Source organism: Mustela putorius, unplaced genomic scaffold, assembly GCF_011764305.1.
Source record: "Mustela putorius furo isolate JIRA1106 unplaced genomic scaffold, ASM1176430v1.1 tig00000127_pilon_pilon_pilon, whole genome shotgun sequence".
NCBI classification, from domain to species: Eukaryota; Metazoa; Chordata; class Mammalia; order Carnivora; family Mustelidae; genus Mustela; species Mustela putorius.
Window position 1 is genome coordinate 3,255,226 of NW_025421288.1, and position 16,348 is coordinate 3,271,573.

The window sequence follows — 16,348 nt, forward strand, 5'->3', positions numbered from 1 at the left end:
TTCCCCAGCATTTCCCTGTTCTATCTGCTTCACATCCACTCAAGTTTTATTATGAGATTGCAGTAGTTCAAATATAATAATAATGGGAAAAAAATGGTGCCAATACACTTGCTTGATGCAGGATTGCCACAAACCTTTGATTTGTAAAAAAAAAAAAAAAAAAAAAGCAGAATCTGTGAAGTCCAATCAAGTGAAATACAGTAAAATGAGTTATGCATATCTTCTGTATATATACTGACAATATGCATTGTTAATAATAGAATTATGACAACTGTTACATTGTTGGAAATAATTTTATGGCAGTAGCTTCTTATTTCTCCTGATTAATTGTTATAAATATTTTAAAACAATTCATATCCATATCATATACACTCCAAAGTCTATCTGTAAATACAATCATTTTACGATTGTAAATTTGTACAATTTTATTACAGGAATATATGAAACTGTTTTTTCCTATTTATTATTTTTTTAGTATTTTATTCATTTATTTGAGAGAGACCGAGATAGTGAGAGAAAGCCCGAGCAGGAAGGCGGAGGAGAAGGAGACTCCCTGCTGGCTTGATCCCAGGATCATGACCTGAACAGAATGCAGAATCCTGACTGACTGAGCCCCCAGGTGTCAATTTTTTTCCTGTTTATAGAGATTTTTGTTAAGCAGTTTAATATGGCTGGCCTATCATTTACAAACTAACAAAAAATATCACCTGAATATTTCTTCAACTGATTCATGGGCTTCGAGGAACGCAGATGGCAACCCCTGACCTTAACGGTATTAGAATTCAAAAATACAGAAAAATTTTACTTCATTCAATTTCATGCAAATATATTTTCCTCAGATTTATTTTTGTTTGTTAATAGTAAAAGCTGACATTATTAAATGAAGGAAAGCTATCAAATCACTGCGTACTAAGCCAGTAAGTACGTGTTAGCTTGCATAGTCTGATTTTTTAGTGTATTCAATGGAATTTTTGTAAATGATAAGTTTTCAGCATGTGTTCTTATCATTTTTTGCTTTTAAATCTTGAATAAAGAGGAAGAGGATGTTTAAAAAGAGGGAGGGTTTTGGATTTTACTAGAAAGTTGCTCTTTTAGTGATCTTACACACAGAACTAGAAATGAAACATCTGAAATGGAAATCTTTAGGCTCCTGTAACAATCTTGAAAGTACTGAGAGGACAACCACCCTCTCTCTTCAGAAAGTAAACCTAGAAAAACAAGAAACATGGGACAAATAACAAGCTTTTTGAAACGCTGAAATGGAATGACTCTGACCCAAATTTCAGTGTGTGTGTGTGTGTGTGTGTGTGTGTGTGTGTGTGGTTTTCCCACCTCTTTTTTTCACATTTTTCACATAAAAATTACATTTTTTATGTATAACAAATTACATTTTTTTAAAGATTTTATTTATTCCTTTGACAGAGACAGATCAGAAGTAGGCAGAGAGGAAGGCAGAGAGAGGAGGAAGCAGGCTCCCTGCCAAGCAGAGAGCCCGATGTGGGACTCGATCCCAGGACCCTGAGATCATGACCTGAGCTGAAGGCAGAGGCTTTAACCCACTGAGCCACCCAGGCGCCCCAACAAATTACATTTTTTATGTAATTTTCAGCCAGAACATTACATACTGGTGGTCAGACTTAGAGTTTCTGACATTGCTCAGACAGCTCTTTGCAGCCTTTGAGAAGCCTTCCTTGTTAGCGTAATTCTGCTGATGTTAGTGGCAAGAAATTCCCACCACCAAGAAGTCGTACAATTCAACCCAAGACTAGGTTGTTACTGGTGTTTCTGATCAACTGAGTCCAAAGTAGAGGTTCCAGTAATCCCATTCATGGGCTTGATACTTTGCTAAGGCAGCCCTCAGAACTCAGATAAACAGTTTAGTCACTAGATTACTGGTGTGTTACAAAGAATGCCAAAGGATACAAACCAACAGCCACATGAAGAGATACACAGAGGAAGGTCCCAAAGAACAGAGCTTCTGTCCTCATGGAGTTTGGGACCTGGGACAGTGGCATTTGGAAGTGTTCTGGTTCACCAACGTGGAAGCTTTCTAAACCCGTTCTTTCTGGGAATTTATGGAGGCTTTATTACACAGCAAGATTAATTAAATCACTGGCCATTGATAACTGATTTAACCTCCAACCGCTCTCATCCCCAGAAATCAGGGTGTAGAACTGAAACTTCCACCCACCTATTCATGTTCCGTTCCCCTAGCAACAGCCCCCATCCTGTGGTATTTTCCAAATTACCTCATTAACATAATAAAAGACATCTTTTTTGCTCTTACCCTTTCCAGATTCCAAGGGTTTTTTGAGCTCTGTGCTAGAGATTGGGTAAAGAAATACACATTTCTTTTCTTTTCTTTTTTTTTTTCAAAGATTTAATTTATTTATTTGACAGACAGAAATCACAAGTAGGCAGAGAGAGAAGAGGGAGCAGGCTCCCTGCTGAGCAGAGAGCTGGATGCAGGGCTTGATCCCAGGACCCTGAGATCATGACCTGAGCCATAGGCAGAGGCTTTAACCCCCTGAGCCACCCAGGTGCCCCAAATATACACTTCTTATTACCAATTGCAATATCACAAGCACTCTTTAAAATAAAATACAAGTTAATGAAGGCAAATATCAGCTATATGATTTTATCTACAGTCTTGGGCGTTTGAGAAAAAATTATTTTTTAATAAATACTCTTTTATGTCCTTACTTGCAAATGTTATTATACAATTATTTTTTCTAAATCACACACAAAATATGAAATACAGTATTTTGCATTGATTTAGAGATTCACACCCTAGAATATCAGAAGACTTATATGACAAACTATTGTTTTTATGATGCCACTATATAAATAAAATAGCTTGCCTTTTCTGGTTGTCTGCTTGTATTACAAGTAAGTGTATAGGATAAAAAGTTCTGTCCAATCCTTAAAAACTTTCACATTCATGAAATTCACTTAGGTAAGAACTGACTGGTAGACTGTTGTAGGTTAGCAGGGATTTGAAATTAAGAGGGGAAATGTTTCATTTCTATGGCCCTTCCCATGGCACACTTTACCTCTTTGTTTCTCAGACTGTAAATAAGTGGGTTTAATATGGGAATCACTAGTGTATAGAACACAGAAACCACCTTCTCCTGTTCTATGGAATACTGGGAACTTGGCTGTATGTAACTAAAGCTTAAGGTACCATAGAATATGGTCACAGCAGTCAGGTGGGAGGCACAGGTGGAGAAAGCTTTCTGTCTGCCTGATGCTGACCGGATCTTCAGGATAGCAAAAACAATGAACATGTAGGAAATGATCACAATCAAGAAGGTGGCCATGGCAATGACTCCAGAGAAGGTTAAGAGCAACAATTCGTTCATGGAAGTATCAGAACATGACAGCTTTAGGAGTGGGGGAACGTCACAGAAGAAGTGGCTAACAACATTGGACCCACAAAAAGACAGTCTGCCCAAGCTTATTATGTGTGTCAATGAGTTAATGATTCCACCTATGAATGACCCAATGACCAGCCCTATACACTTCCTCTTAGACATGACTACACTGTAAAGCAAAGGGTTGACAATGGCCACATAACGGTCATAGGCCATCACTGACAACAAGAAGCCTTCTGCGGTGATAAACACCCCAAAACACAAATGTTGCACTATGCAGGCAGAGAATGAGATGGTTTCCCTCACAACCCAGAAGCTGATCAGCATTTTTGGTGTGATAACAGATGAATAGCAGGCATCTACAAATGAGAGGCAGCTGAGGAAAAAGTACATGGGTGTGTGGAGCTTGGGAGTGATTTGGATTATGAAGCTCATGCCCAGATTCCCCACCAAGGTAATGACATAAATCACCAAGAACAACACAAAAAATATAATTTTCAGGTCAGCACGGTCTGTCAGTCCCAAAAGGATGAATTCAGTAACAGCTGTGAAATTCTCTTCTGCCATTTGGTAATTCCTTATGATGAACTCTGGAATGAAAATAAGGGAATTAGAAGGGACAGGACAATCCGGTATTTCTTAAAGACAAATAGAAATATATGTAGAGTTGTGTCCTTGAATAAATTATTATTTTGCAGAATCTGTCTCTTCATTTGTTTATTTATTGTTAAACATTTTATTTATTTATTTGTGAGAGAGAGAGAAGCATGAACAGGGTGAAGGGCCGTGGGTGAGAGAAGAAGAAGCAGACCTCCACTGAGCAGGGAATCCAATCCAGAAGATCCCAGGACCCTGAGATCATGACCTGAGCTCAAGGCAGATGCTTCACCAATGAGCCACCCAGGACCCAAAGGTCTCCTCATTTATAAAGTAGGAGCTTGATTAGATTCTTAATGTTTTTTCAGTGTTGCTTATGATTCTATCCCACAAGGAAATACATACAAAAGCATTTATGCTCTAAAAAATTTCAGGCTGACTCTAAAGTTCTATAGGAAGGTGATACCAGCACGACGGACACTAATGGTAGGTGAAAGGAAATTAAAAAATTAAATTCAAGCCTTATTTTCAACTCTTTGTTTTTAAATATAAGAGAAGTAAATTACAAGAAGATCTAAAATCATCTGTACTGTCAACTATGTAGTTAATCCACAAAAACACTATGATGTAACCAGAGAATTGGCAAAGATTATACATCAGGGGTTGTCCTTCAAGATGATGTCATGATACTTCTTAAAGTACATGGATCTCTGGCCTCTTCTGATGCCTCCAGATGAGCAGCATGGAAGGACACTCTCAGTGGAATCACCTTCTCTGAGACCCAGAGCACTGAAAACTTTATCTTGCCTAAATGGAATAGTTAGAAGATTCTAGAAGTCACCCAAACCCCTGAATAAATAAATTTTATATTTATGTTTGCTATTAGCTTGTCATTATATAAATGTTTATACAGATAATGTATATGCTATTTAATATAATTATTTGCTATATACATGTATATATAAATATAAGTCCATGTATATAAAAGCTCTCACACACAATATATATATATAGAAAAGATATAATTTAAAATGTACATAGCCACAATCATCTATTGCACTGGAATACTTTTCTCATATTCTTTATATAATGATAAGTATATATGGCCCTTTTGGTTTTCTAAATCCAATTTTCATTAGTTTGGTTTCTTATACTTTTTATTCAACTTGTATTCTATTTCTGTAAGAATTGATAGAATAGAACTCTTTCTCCCATATTTTACATTTAAGCGTGCATTTTTAAAAATGAAATAAAAACAATAATAAAGTTTGGTTTATTTAAATGTCCACAATAGCCAAACTATGGAAAGAACCTAGATGTCCATCAACAGATGAATGGATAAAGAAGAGTTTGTATATATATATACAATGGGATACTATGCAGCCATCAAAAGAAATCTTGCCATTTGCAACACATGGACGTTATTGGATGGAACTAGAGGGTGTTATGCTAAGTGAAATAAGTCAATCAGAGAAAGACAATTATCATATGATCTCTCTGAAATGAGGAACTTGAGAGGCAGGGTGGGGGGTTGTGGGGAGAAGCAGAAAAAAATGAAACAAGATGAGACAGGGAAGGGAGACAAACTATAAGAGGTTCTTAATCTCATGGAACAAACTGAAGGTTGCTGAAGGGAGAGGGGTGAAAGGAATAGGATGGCTGGATAATGGACTTGGGGACCTTGGAGAGGGTATATGCTTTGGTGAGTGCTGTGAATTGTGTAAGACTGATGATTCACAGACCTGTACCCCTGAAACAAATAGTACATTATATGTCAATTTAAAGAATTTTTTTAATTGGTTTATTTATATTCTATTGACTTATTTTAAATAATATATTTTAGTTGCCACAAAAGAGAAATGATTAACATTAACTCAATAATTCAAGTATGTTGCTATCACTTACTGACTTACTGACTTTGGCAAATTCACTTATTTTCTCTCAGACTGCATATAATTACACCTACAGCACATGATTATTGAAAAAATTAGGAGATATTGCAAGCAAAATTCTAAATGTTGTTTAGAGTGTGTAAGAACTCAAATTATAGCTATCAGATAGTAAGATAGATAAATAATAGAGAGATAGATAATGGATAGATAGATGATAAGTAGTAGAAGATACATAAGTAGGTAGATAAGCAATATACTGATAGGTAATTGTTATGTGAGTTTTTTCTAGGGGAAGGTATGTATGAATATAAATCATGAAAAAAGTACTTTAATTAGCCAATTTACCTTTCTCCATTTTAAATCTCATTCATTTTATTTAAAATGGTTATTAAATGTAAATGCATATGGATGGTTTAATATTTTCTTTGACAAATTACTAACTCATAAATTTTTACAATTTCTTATATGCATCTTAGAAAATACCAAAACATTCATCAAAGTGCATGAGTACTTTCAACAAATAATGTTAATCCCAGACTTTTCAAAACTAAATATAATATTTGTCCATCACATCTGAACTATCCTGTACAGTAGCCAGTCATGTAAATATTTAAATAGAAACTGAATCAAATTTCAATTCTGTGAACTAGTCCCCATTCAAGTTCTCAATACTCATATATGACTAGTAACCATTATCCTGAACAGCACAAATCATAGACATTTCCATCACTGCAGAAAGTCGTATTGGTTAGAGTTCTCATGTAACTATCTGACTCACCTTTTCAGAACACCAATTGAAAAACATTTCTGAAGGTAAGATTATCTATTGTTGACAGTTTTCATTGTAAACCTAACTTTAAAAAATGGCATTTCTGAAAGGAATTTACAAATTCAATTCTATCATTTTTGGGGGGATGTCCATCCTCTGCAAAATTTAAGGTGATGTTGAAATAGAATTGGATGATAGGATGAGGAGTTAGATGAAATGACCTCTAACATTTTTTTTAAATTTATTTATTTGAGAGAGGGGAGAGGGTCAGAGGGAGAAGCAGACTCCCCGCTGAGCAGAGAGCATGATGTGGAACTTGATCCTGGGACTCCAGGATCATGACTGGAGCTGAAGGCAGTTGCTTAACTGACTGAGCCACCCAGGCGTCCTGACCTCTAACATTTTAACACCCTTATGATTCTGTCAGATTTAAAACAAATTTTCTAACTGATCTACTTCCTATGAGGAAATTCCAAATTAAAAAATTATGAAAGAAGTTAAACTTACTAAAAACTACTTTAAACTTTCAGCTTTAGAAACTTCATATCTTTTTCTCTGGCTTTTCACTCTTTAGTCAAAAACAATTTAAATTAATGATAATATAATATACAGAGTAATTATATTAATAGTATATATCTGAAGATAACCCCAGGTAACAATAATTGAAGGCAAATCTTATCTATTAATTCACAAAAAGAAGAATAACAAACTAATAAATACAGTTTTAGCATATTCAATTTTTTCCTCTAAGAGGACAAATTTGGATATATTTGGATAGGGGATAGCTATATGTTTATATATATACACTTTAGTAGTGCCTCTGAGAAACTCATGCACCACTCCCACATTATAGGGTAACTAATGAAAGCTTAGGAAACACTATTTCTCAAAGGACTTTATATTTTCTCATGATTCATATATTGCCCTAATGGGTATAATTAACTCACATGCTACAAAGAACTTAAGAAAGTATCAAGCAAAAATTTTTTTTAATCTTTTGGGGAGATGTCTGAAATTCAGCAAAAATATAATAAGAACAATAATGAAGATAAGGTGTTCAATAGAAAAGTAAATTACTGGAATGATAAATAGATATTTCTAGGTTTGTTACAAACTTTGTCTTTACGCAGATGTTCAAGATAAGGAAACTGACAAATGTTATGACTTTTTTTTTTAAATATTTTATTTATCTATTTGATAGAGAGAGATCATAAGCAGGCAGAGAGGCAGGCAGAGAGAGAGGAGGAAGCAGGCTCCCTGCTGAGCAGAGAGCCCGATGTGGGGCTCAATCCCAGGACTCTGAGATCATGACCTGAGCCAAAAGCAGCGGCTTAACCCACTGAGCCACCCAGGCACCCCAAATGTTATGACTTTAAAGCAACACATACATCCACAGTAGACAAGCAAATTCTGATAGTTGGGACACATATCGTTATTCTCAGTTTAACATGCAGAATGAGTTGGCAGAAATTTTGCTAAAAATCCTGTTCAGAGTCAGTGTTTATGATGTAGGGAAGATGTTGGGGTTTGGAGTCAAGAGCCAAGATAGAATTCTTGAGACATCCTTGGTGCAAAAAGGTGGTTTTATTAAAGCATGGGGACAGGATCCACAGGCAGAAAGAGCTGCACTGGGGTCTTGAGGAGCTGCTCATTATTTACTTTCAAGTTGACTGGGTTAAGGATAGCATAAGCATCCCAGGTATTTTGGAAACAAGGTTTTTAGGACCTTGAGGGGACTAGCTATTGTTAGGAAAGGTCATTTATTACTGTTTAGTTAAAACTCAGTCATGAGACCCTTCAAATGGAGATCAGTGAGTCATTTGTTTGGAGAATGATTGTGAACATGTATCTTGAGGGGTAGAGATAAAGGAAGTTTCAAAAGGAATTTTTATATGTTAAAGTAGATTTAGAGGACCCTGGGGTGTTGGGATAATGTTAAGCTAAAATTGCCTTTTGCTCTTATCAAAGTATTAACAATGAGGCATCTGAGCTCCCAGAGGAAGGTTATGTTAAGCTAAGAATGCCTTTTGCCTTTAGCAAAGTATTAACATTTGTTGCAGCTGAGGTCCCAGAGGAAGGTGACTCAGTATTTGTTTCAAGCACTTGTCAATGAACTTTAGGCAATTAGGAATTTTTTTTTCTTTTGCCTTTGCTTCCCAAATCACTTACACTCATCAGGCTAATATTTACTGATGGATGATATACTCTAGGCATTATGCTGTGCACTAGAGATAAGAGGTTATCAAAAATAATGGAACATTCACTTTTAGAAAGATTGAAGAGTAAGTATCTTCCCAAAGACACTTATATCAGAATATTTAGAAATCTGATCTGAAAAAGAGTGGATAATGATCATGGGGGATAATGAGATGTGATACAGGAAATAAAGGCAGGAGTAAAATTATAAAATTTCCTCTAACAGCCCATTGACAAGTCCTTGAAACAGGCAGAGTTGATAGGGAAAAACTGTACTCCAAGATGGTTGACCAAACCAGCAAGGGAATTCCAGTCCCTATCTTAAAGCCCTCCCAAGGTCTTCTTTCCTACCGCATTTCCTTTGTGCCAAAAGTACCAAGTGTGTGGGAGTAGAAGGGTATAAATACCCTTGCCTGCTTCTGCTGGGGATCAGACCTTTGGAGAACAACTTCCTCTGAGCCCACTGGTGTTAAATAAACCTCTGATCCTCCAAGTCTCTGAGTGCTGCTTGGTTCTTCCACCAGGATCCAATCCAGGTTCCGTAACATTTGGTTCCTTGACTGGGAAACCCAACCACACCGGCACATTGTTGCCACCGGTTTGGGGCAATGGTGGGGCAGTGGCGGAATGAGGGATCTAAAGGAGAAGGCACGCCCTACCTAATTCGTGGCAGTCTCCCACCCAGTCACCTCAGGCTGACCCACCCCACTGTTCCCCACTGTCTGCTGAAGTTCTAGAACCTAGGTGAGGTTTGGTTGGCTGAGGTCCGGAGCCGATGACCAAGAAAGAATTCTTGAGACATCTTTGGTGCAAAATGGTGGTTTATTAAAGCATGGGGACAGGACCCGTGGGCAGGAAGAGCTGCCACCCCGGGTTGTGAAGGATGGCAGGTTATGTAGCCTGCGGTTGGGGGAAGGTGAGGGAAAGGGAGGTTTCAATGGAGTTTTTGTATGCTAAAGAGGGCCTACAAGGTGCCAGGATACCGGAGGCCTTGCTCTTGCAGCTTGATCAATGTCGTCTTTAGACCAGCCATTAACATTAAGATAGTTGGGAGACTTTTTGGTGGGATGTTATAATTCTGCTATCAATCATATTTATTAGTGAGATTTAAGACATTTGTAAGTCAAGGGAGACCGCTGTCTAGCAGGATTGTGATCCCTGCAAGTTAACTATCTGTTTCTTTCAGTGTCAGGGTTGCCTGAGGAATGTCACACACATTAGCGAGGGGAGCAGGTGGAGAGGGGGTGAAAGGTGTCAGCTTTTGCTTTGTCTTCAGCCAGCCTCCTGCTCTCTCATCACTGTCCCCACTGGATTCAAAGGAGACTTGGTAGGTCAGGACCTGGTCCTGATGTTGGATTCCAGTAAGGCCCGGGGCCCCAGGACCCAGTCAGGCCCACCCCTGAGGGTGAATGGGGAGACTGATCACCTCCCAGAGACCTCTTAGAGGTCTTACACGTAGGGCCTCCCAGGCAGGAAGATCCTTCAGGTCAGGAACGCCCCTGTAAGGGGGGACAAGAAGGAATTTCCAAAAGGAATTCCACAGGTCAAGGCCCCCTGGGGCGAAAGAATTGTAATAACTTAGGTGTGAATGCTCAGTTTGACCTGGCTTGTCAGGCAGACTGATTCTGTGGCTCCACAGTTGTGCACCCTTAGGGTACCCAGAAGCCTAAGGAGCCCAAGTGGCCCTAAACTGCTTCTGTGGTGACCTTATAGGGTCTAAGGCAAGCCCCTTCAGGGCAGCAGTCTGGGATTTATATGGACTCGCTATGGCTAAGAGGCACCCAGGTGTCCTCTGGGATGGCAGACAGGTGGGCATCTGACTGGTCTTTCCTTTAAAGGAACACCCACCCTTCATTTGTCTTTATGCCAAGAGAGCCCCCCTGTTCATCATGGGTGGAAGCTCCTCAAAACCTACCATCTTAGAATGTATGCTCAAAATTTTAAGAAGGGATTCTCAGGAGACTATGGGATCAAAACATCTGGAAAATTAGGCACATTATGTGAATTAGAATGGGCCACCTTTAGGGTCAACTGGCCTGCTGAGGGACCCTAATGATGAAGTTCTAGAACCTAGGTGAGGTTCAGTGGGCTGATGTCCAGAGCCAATGACCAAGAAAGAATTCTTGAGACATCTTTGGTGCAAAATAGTGGTTTATTAAAGCATGGGGACAGAACCCATGGGCAGGAAGAGTTGCTGCCCCAGGTTGTGAGAGATAGCAGGTTATGTACCTTGCTGTTGGGGGAAGGTGAGGGGAAGGGAGGTTTCAACAGCATATGCTAAAGAGGGCCTATAAGGTGCCAGATACCCGAGGCCTTGCAGCTTGATCAATGTTGTCTTTTGGCAAGCCATTCACATTTCTGCTTTGTTAGTGAGATTTGGGTTTAGAAGAAATTTAACTTTATTTAGGGCTTGAGGAACTGAGTTATTTGCCTCTGGAAATTGTGCTATTGATAAGGTAACTTCTTTGTTTGTAGATCTCTAGGACATTTGTAAACCAAGGGAGACTGTCTTGCAGGATTGTGATCTCTGCAAGTTAACTATTTGTTTTTCACTTATGGCAGTCAGGGGTTACTAAGGAATGTCATATACATTACTGAGGCGAGAGGGGGTGCAAGGTGCCAGCTTTTGCTTTGTCCTCAGCCATCCTCATGCTCCCTCATCACTAAGACCTACCCACTGTCCAGGTCATTTACAAAATTATGGTCTAGACTCACAGACACCCTGACCAATTTTCATATATTGATTCTTGGCTTCAGACAACCCAAAGTCTGCCCCCATGGGTCCAATTCTGTGCTAATAGAAAGGACCAAAGTAGGACATTTGTAACCCAAGTAAAAGAACCCAAAGGCTGTAAGGAAACACAGCATATCAGGGAAGCCCTGCATAGGGGCATCAGGGGGAGCAACTCGAATGAGTTCTGCACAAGGATGAACCCAACAGAAGTGTAGGGACCACAGTCCTCTTACCCAGGGCCTAAAGCTAAGCTGCAGAAAAACCATGCTGCTGCTTCTTTTAAGTGGCATGTGTGGGGAAATACCTGATTTAGCATCTCTGACAGGCCACAGGAAACTTGATCCAGAGAGAAACAGGTTGTAAAATGACAGGAGCTCTCATATTTACCTTTTTTTTTTTCCATATTATTCTTTTTTTAAATTTTTATTTATTTTTTTAAATTTCTTTTCAGTGTAACAGTATTCATTGTTTTTGCACCACAACCAGTGCTCCATGCAATCTATGCCCTCTCTAATACCCACCACCTGGTTCCCCCAACCTCCCACCCCCTGCCCCTTCAAAACCCTCAGATTGTTTTTCAGACTCCATAGTCTCTCATGGTTCACCTCCCCTTCCAATTTCCCTCAACTCCCTTCTCCTCTCCATCTCCCCTTGTCCTCTATGCTATTTGTTATGCTCCACAAATAAGTGAAACCATATGATAATCGACTCTCTCTACTTGACTTATTTCATTCAGCATAATCTCTTCCAGTCCCGTCCATGTTGCTACACAAGTTGGGTATTCATCCTTTCTGATGGAGGCATAATACTCCATAGTGTATATGGACCACATCTTCCTTATCCATTCATCTGTTGAAGGGCATCTTGGTTCTTTCTACAGTTTGGCGACCGTGGCCATTGCTGCTATAAACATTGGGGTACAGATGGCCCTTCTTTTCACGACATCTGTATCTTTGGGGTAAATACCCAGCAGTGCAATTGCAGGGTCATAGGGAAGCTCTTTTTTAAATTTCTTGAGGAATCTCCACACTGTTTTCCAAAGTGGCTGCACCAACTTGCATTCCCACCAAGAGTGGAAGAGGGTTCCCCTTTCTCCACATCCTTTCTAACACATGTTGTTTCCTGTCTTGCTAATTTTGGCCATTCTAACTGGTGTAAGGTGATATCTCAATGTGGTTTTAATTTGAATCTCCCTGATAGCTAGTTATGATGAACATTTTTTCATGTGTCTGATAGCCATTTGTATGGCTTCATTGAAGCAAAGTCAATGTACAGAAATCAGTGGCTTTCTTATACACTAACAATGAAAATACAGAAAGGGAAATTAGAGAATCGAATCCATTTACTATAGCACCAAGAACCATAAGATACCTGGGAATAAACCTAACCAAAGAGGTAAAGGAACTGTACTTAAGGAACTAAAGAAACGCTCATGAAAGAAATTGAAGAAGACACAAAAAGATGAAAGACCATTCCATGCTCTTGGATCAGAAGAATAAACATTGTTAAAATGTCTATACTGCCTAGAGCAATCTATACTTTTAATGCCATTCCGATCAAAATACCACTGGTATTTTTCAGAGAGCTGGAGCAAATAATCCTAAAATTTGTATGGAATCAGAAGAGACCCCGAATCGCTAAGGAAATGTTGAAAAACAAAAATAAAACTGGGGGCATAATGTTATCTGATTTCAAGCTTTACTACAAAGCTGTGATCAACAAGACAGCATGGTACGGGCATCAAAACAGACACATAGACCAGTGGAACAGAGTAGAGAGCCCAGATATGGACCCTCAGCTCTATGGTCAAATAATGTTTGACAAAACAGGAAAAAATATACAGTGGAAAAAAGACAGTCTCTTCAATAAATGGTGCTGGGAAACTGGACAGCTCTATGTAGAAGAATGAAACTCGACCATTCTCTTACATCGTACACAAAGATAAACTCAAAATGGATAAAAGACCTCAATGTGAGACAGGAATCCATCAGAATCCTAGAGGAGAACATAGGCAGTAACTTCTTCGATATCAGCCACAGCAACTTCTTTCAAGATATGTCTCCAAAGGCAAAGGAAACAAAAGTGAAGATGAACTTTTGGGACTTCATCAAGATCAAAAGCTTCTGCACAGCCAAGAAAACAGTCAACAAAACAAAGAAGCAACCCATGGAATGGGGAATATATTTGCAAATGACATTACAGACAAAAGGTTGATATCCAGTATCTATAAAGAACTCCTCAAACTCAACACACACAAAACAGACAATCATATAAAAAAATGGGCAGAAGATATGAACAGACACTTCTCCAATGAAGACATTCAAATGACTACCAGACACATGAAAAAAATGTTCTTATTTACCTTTAAGCGAAAGTGGGGGAGGCACCTGAGTGGCTCATTTAGTTAAGTGTAAGCCTTCCAAGCAGGTCACAATCCCAGGCATCCTTCAGGATGCGGATTTTAAGGAATATTCCCAAGCAGCTACCCAAACTCCTTTGTTTCTGAGAAATTCCCTATCTTCTCTGGTTCAATATGGATTGTCTATCCATCACCCCACCCCCCGCCCTTGTGGGTGGGAAAACATGGTGTCTGCGACTCTGGAGCTGATGATTTCCTGAACCAGGAACCCCTTCTCTGCCCTCTGGCAGTACTTTGTCTCTTTTGCCTCCCCAACCCTCTTTTCCTGTTTCCACACCACCTTGGGTGTGGCCTGCATTACTGGCTTCTAGACCATCCTCAGTGCTTCAGGCACCATGGCTCCTCCTTTTACTGTCAAGGAACAAGACGAGCTCCCCAGGACCTATCATCACCCACTCCAGATTTCCCCACATGTCTCAGGTGAAAATTGACCATGGGGAAGATCCTGATGGAACATAATTCAGCATTTAAACTAACTTTGTTGGTTTAGTTAAGACGGATGTGTCTTTTAAGTTATCAGTGAAACTTTTATTCTATCAAGGTTTACTGAAGGTCAAATGACCTTGCATTACCTCTTGTTGGGTTGTTAGTAAAAGATGACTAAAATGTAATTGTCTCATCAAAGTTTTCATGGGTGATTGTTAAAGTAGCTTTCAAAGTCTTTGGTAACCTGAAACTTTCGGTTGGATGACAAATGAAATTAAATTTGTTGTACATCTAACATCTTTTAACATCTAGGTCTTTTCCAAATGGGATAAAGTGCTAAAGCATTGATTACTGGACATAAGTTTGTGCTTTTGATTTCCTGCAAAGAACTAAGAATATTTAAATCTGCTGGTAAACATGTTTTGTGCTTAACTGATTTATAAGTTTGCCATTTAAGAATTCTGGTGTAACAGTTCACAATTGGTTGCTCCTTAGTCTTCACTGAAGATTAAAGGTTTCTAAAGAGTACAAAATTCTGCTAACTATAACTAAGACTGATGGAAATAAGGGAAACAACTCTGTATGTGGAAAAGTAGGAGATATGTAAGAAAGATAAGGATAAGAATATAAGATAAGAATACATTTTGTTGAAGGTAAAAGAAGGCAATTTTGTCCTAAATGAGATGTTCATTTGGAAAGAAATGACTTGGGACAAAAACCTGAATGCAAAAGAAAGTTGTAGGAGGTTTGTGACAGGAAATATTTGGAAATTAATTTTAGGTGTGGTCAGGATGGAATAAGATTGAAATGAATTTTAAAAAGATACTGGTATAAAAAGTTAATTTTCTCTCTGTTCTAAAAGACAAAGTATTCTCAATTGTTGGTCTCTTTTTGATAAGAAAATGCAAATAGTTGTTTGCCCTCCATATGCTTAGAAAAACCAGTTTCTGTGTCTTGAGTTTATCAGGTCTTTAACATCCCTAATGTTATGTAGGCATGTGCTGTAAAAGTTTCTAAGGTTTTAACAAATTTCCCGAAGATTTAAATTATGAACAAAGTCTTGTTGACTAGTAAGGCTTGCTTGTTTGGTATGTATTGTTCTCATTCTGGCTGTTGAAGTGTTATGTATCACAGAATAACTGAGTTTTCTTGTCAATCGTATCATAGTGAACTCTCCTATCAGATCATTAACCATGTCTATTCTGAGTCTATCAGTTAAAAAATTATTCAAATTCTTTTGTAAAGTGAGTTATATCTTCAAACAGATTCACCTAAAGGACTTTTAGGAGAGATATAGGTATTCAGTATATTAAAAATCGTAAAACTGAAATGAGTAAGAACTTCCAAAACTAAGAAGTTGCATTCAGACTGAACAAGAATCAGTAATATGGTACTAAATGAACTGAAAAGATGATTATAGTTTTGTGATCCTTGTTTGAAAAACATTGCTGGTTCCTTAATGTTCACTCTTCCTGATTAAGGAAACGTAAGATTTCTATGGCCTACAGAAACATGATAAAACAATCATTTGTAAGCAAATTAAAGCATGCAACTTTTCTCTTTATCTGAACCCTCTGAAACTAAAAACTAAACTAACTAAACATTATAATAACTCGTTGCATTACAGTAATTATTACAAGTTTGCCATATGAAAGAACAAGGCATATGTATCAATCATTTAAAGATGAGACTTTGTTTCAAAACTTCTACTTGTCAGTCATGTGACTTTGGGCAAGTTACATGAGCTTGGGGTCTTCTGAATATGGAAATAGTAGCATCCATTTTACTGAGGTTAAATGACATATTTTAACCCAGTGGCCACTGATATATTTGTATTTGAATAATAAATTCAAAGAAAAAATCCTGACAGATTATGAGGTTATTTTCAAATTTATCCATGGTTTTTAGAACTGTTCCAGTTTTACTGGGCTAATGCTGATG

General features: G+C 38.3%; 1 protein-coding gene across 1 annotated transcript; it reads right to left on the bottom strand.

The window, feature by feature from the left end:
* Nucleotides 1-3,002: 3,002 nt before the first annotated feature.
* LOC101685015 (olfactory receptor 1052) lies at nt 3,003-3,953 on the bottom strand. Its single transcript, XM_013050831.2, has one exon. The coding sequence runs from the start codon at nt 3,939-3,941 to the stop codon at nt 3,003-3,005; it is 939 nt and encodes a 312-aa protein (XP_012906285.2). The 5' UTR covers nt 3,942-3,953.
* Nucleotides 3,954-16,348: the final 12,395 nt, after the last annotated feature.

Bases quoted from the DNA above. Each gene is read 5' to 3' on its own strand.
- LOC101685015 (XM_013050831.2), bottom strand. From the start codon at position 3,941: ATGGCAGAAGAGAATTTCACAGCTGTTACTGAATTCATCCTTTTGGGA.